General features: G+C 57.8%; 1 protein-coding gene across 1 annotated transcript; it reads right to left on the reverse strand.

Annotated features, from left to right (window-relative positions):
• Window positions 1-732: 732 nt before the first annotated feature.
• LAESUDRAFT_609411 (glycoside hydrolase family 3 protein) lies at window positions 733-2,549 on the reverse strand (the record flags this gene model as incomplete). Its single annotated transcript, XM_040903150.1, has 8 exons — window positions 733-775; window positions 836-885; window positions 940-1,602; window positions 1,654-1,780; window positions 1,836-1,986; window positions 2,039-2,216; window positions 2,269-2,397; window positions 2,457-2,549. Coding segments are annotated over 8 exons (1,434 nt in total), but the record flags the coding sequence as incomplete, so codon positions are not given.
• Window positions 2,550-2,928: the final 379 nt, after the last annotated feature.

Raw genomic sequence — 2,928 nt, forward strand, 5'->3', positions numbered from 1 at the left:
TCACGTTCACTCACTTTCTCTCTATGACACTTTCACGAATATCTACAAATCGATCGCATTCAAATCGCAACACCTCTGAATGTTACTCGGTCGTCGGTCATCTTTCCTGTCCGGCAACGTCCTCCTCGGTTCGAATCCGCTCATATGTTTCCATCCTATTGCGCATGCTTGCATTTGACTGAATTCACGTCTCGAATCGACCCATAACCCATCTCAAACCCCACGACCATATCCGACCGGACTCGATTCGCATTCGAAATCAATTCAAACCTCCCAACCGTGCACCTAACACTGCATACACAACCGGTTACCGTCACGTTCACTCACTTTCTCTCTATGTACTAAGTCACGGATTAACAATGGTTGTTGCACTCTGAGCTGTTCCATGAGTTGTATTTATTTTTCTTGCATTCAGTTAATGTTCCAGATATGCAGTCTAGCTGTACAGCATGATAGGGAAAGCCGTACATGTTTAACGCTCATTTTGATCACAAAATACAGACATGTTGGTTATCTTCACTCCCTGATCGGGGAGTGAGCCCTATCGGTCATTTTCGTTATTCTCATCATATGTTGATTCCATACATGATAACTAGTATACCTCATCCAGCTCTTTATAAGATCGTCCTTCATTAATTGTATATTTCTTTTCTTTGTCGGGCATTGTGCCTCCTGCGTATTCCCCGCACTCAGGGATAGGCGCAGCACCGGCGAGGCAGACGCGGACGCGCGGGAGAAGTTGGAGAAAGCGAACATCGTGTAGGAGAGACCGTAGCTGAGAACGAAACGAAAAGTAAATCAGCGACTGGACACGCGCAGAACAGGATAGACACACCCAAAGGGCCATTGCGGCGTGATCCCGCGATGATGAAAACGTTTGTATCTCTGCACCCCCGCATATCAGCGTCCCATTTCGCGTGTTCCTTATGCCCCACTCACCACAAACAAATCCTCTCCATACCGCACCTTGCCATTCTCCGACCGAAAATGCCCAAAACTCGCATAATCCTCCAACCTCCTCCCAAACGTCAAGCTCATCCGCCCACACGGATTCATCCTCCCAACCAAAACATCCTCCACCGCCTCGCCCGTCGCGTTCCTCAAATACCATGCATGCACGATCCCCAGCACGCCCGGCTCCTCCGCCCACGGCATCGTGATCGCCGACCCCGCCTGCATCACGACCACCGTGCGCTTGCACTTGTTCGCCCTCACCACGCGCCACATGAGCTCGTCTGTCTGCCCTGGGAGCGCAAGCGTCGTCTGATCGTACCCCTCCGTCTCCCAGTCCACGTTCAATCCCACGACGACGACCACCGCATCCGCCTCGGCCGCGACAAGCTCCGCGCACGCCATCAGCGCGTCCGCGTCCTCCACCATCGCCCCGCCGAGCCGCACGCCCAGATTAGAGTCCATCACCGCCTCGTCCGGGTCGGCCGCCGCCGGCGCGCACATGTTGCAGTACTCGACGACGATCTCATGCTTGACGCCTGCCTTGAGCGGGACCACGCCCTTGTCTTCTGTCGATCCCGAGCTGAAGAACGCGTCGCCCCACGTCTGGCGTGTCCAATTATCGATCACGAGCTTGCCGTCGATGTACAGCTGCGGGGCCGCGCGTCAGTAGAGGAGTTTCAGGGGGAGACACACACGCACCTTCGCGTGCCCGGCGGACGAGAGCCCGAACTCAAAGTCGCAGTCGGTCTCGCACGGCTTGAGGAAGCCCGTTACCTTGAGCGTCCAGCGCTTCATCAGCTCCACGGGATAGCTCGTGCTACAGCCTCTCAGCGCTCGCATCCCATGCACAAACACCAAGCCCGACCGCGCCCCTGAAGAACATCCTCGTCTCATCGATGTACTGCGTCTTCAGTGGCTCCTTCACTGGCACCATGCTCTCATCGCTCTCGTGCGCGTACCACGCACCCATCCACCCGCGCCGGCCATCCTCGGTGAACATGTCCCAGTCGAGGCTCAGCGTGAGCATGTACGCTGTACGACCATCAGCCACGTCTCGTCAGGAAGGAGGAAGACAGCGCGTTACCCCTTGCACCCTCGCAGTACGTGACCTCGACGTCGGGCGTGACCTTGCCGAGGGCTGCGACGATCTCGTCATATGGACTCACGAAAAAGCTCAGCTTCAGGGCAGCGGACCTGCCGCCGCTCAGCACCGCCGCCTTCGCGTTCCCGCCGACGATCGCGATCTTCTTGATGCCTTGCACCTGGCATGCCGTTATGACCGATTAAATGAGTTGGAGGCCAACACGGACGCACCTTGGGCTTCAGCGGGAGGACGCCACCCTCGTTCTTGAGCAGCACGATCGACGCAGCGGCAAGTTCACGCATGAGCGCGCGCTCCTCGGGCGTGTCTTCCGTGCGCTCGAGGCCATCGCCATCGAGGATCTGGTGCGGTATGATATTCGAGCCATCAAATCGAGAGGGAAGAGAGCCGCGAGACGTACCGCGGGCGCGGCCTTTGCACACCGCTGTGCAAGCTCGAGGACCTTCCGCGCGCGCTCGTTCACCGTGTGCTTCATGATCTTCCTGCTCTGAACCCTGTACGCGGCATGTCAGCATTAGCTGCGCGATGCATCGCGTGGGCTCACGCGCGGGTCTTCGAGGTCGGCCGATGGCGCTGGGGACATCGAACGAGAGGCAGGGAGGACGCTGAAACAGTGAGTGCATGCGCCGTGGTGCGATGCTCGATACAGCTGGATGGAAACTCACCTGATGAAGCGTTCCTACCCACCCTACGTCCGCTCTCGCCCACCTACGCGCTCCGTGAGATCCCCGCCTCGCCCTCCTGCTGCGGCGCTGCTGGAGACGGTGAGAGGGCCTTGTAGACGTGCGTGCGTTCGTGACGCTACATTGACGGCGATGATACCGTGGCCGTACGCAGTGGAGCCGTCTCGTTCGGTGCGGGGAATGTGGTAG

Source organism: Laetiporus sulphureus, assembly GCF_001632365.1.
Source record: "Laetiporus sulphureus 93-53 unplaced genomic scaffold LAESUscaffold_33, whole genome shotgun sequence".
Lineage (NCBI taxonomy): Eukaryota > Fungi > Basidiomycota > Agaricomycetes > Polyporales > Laetiporaceae > Laetiporus > Laetiporus sulphureus.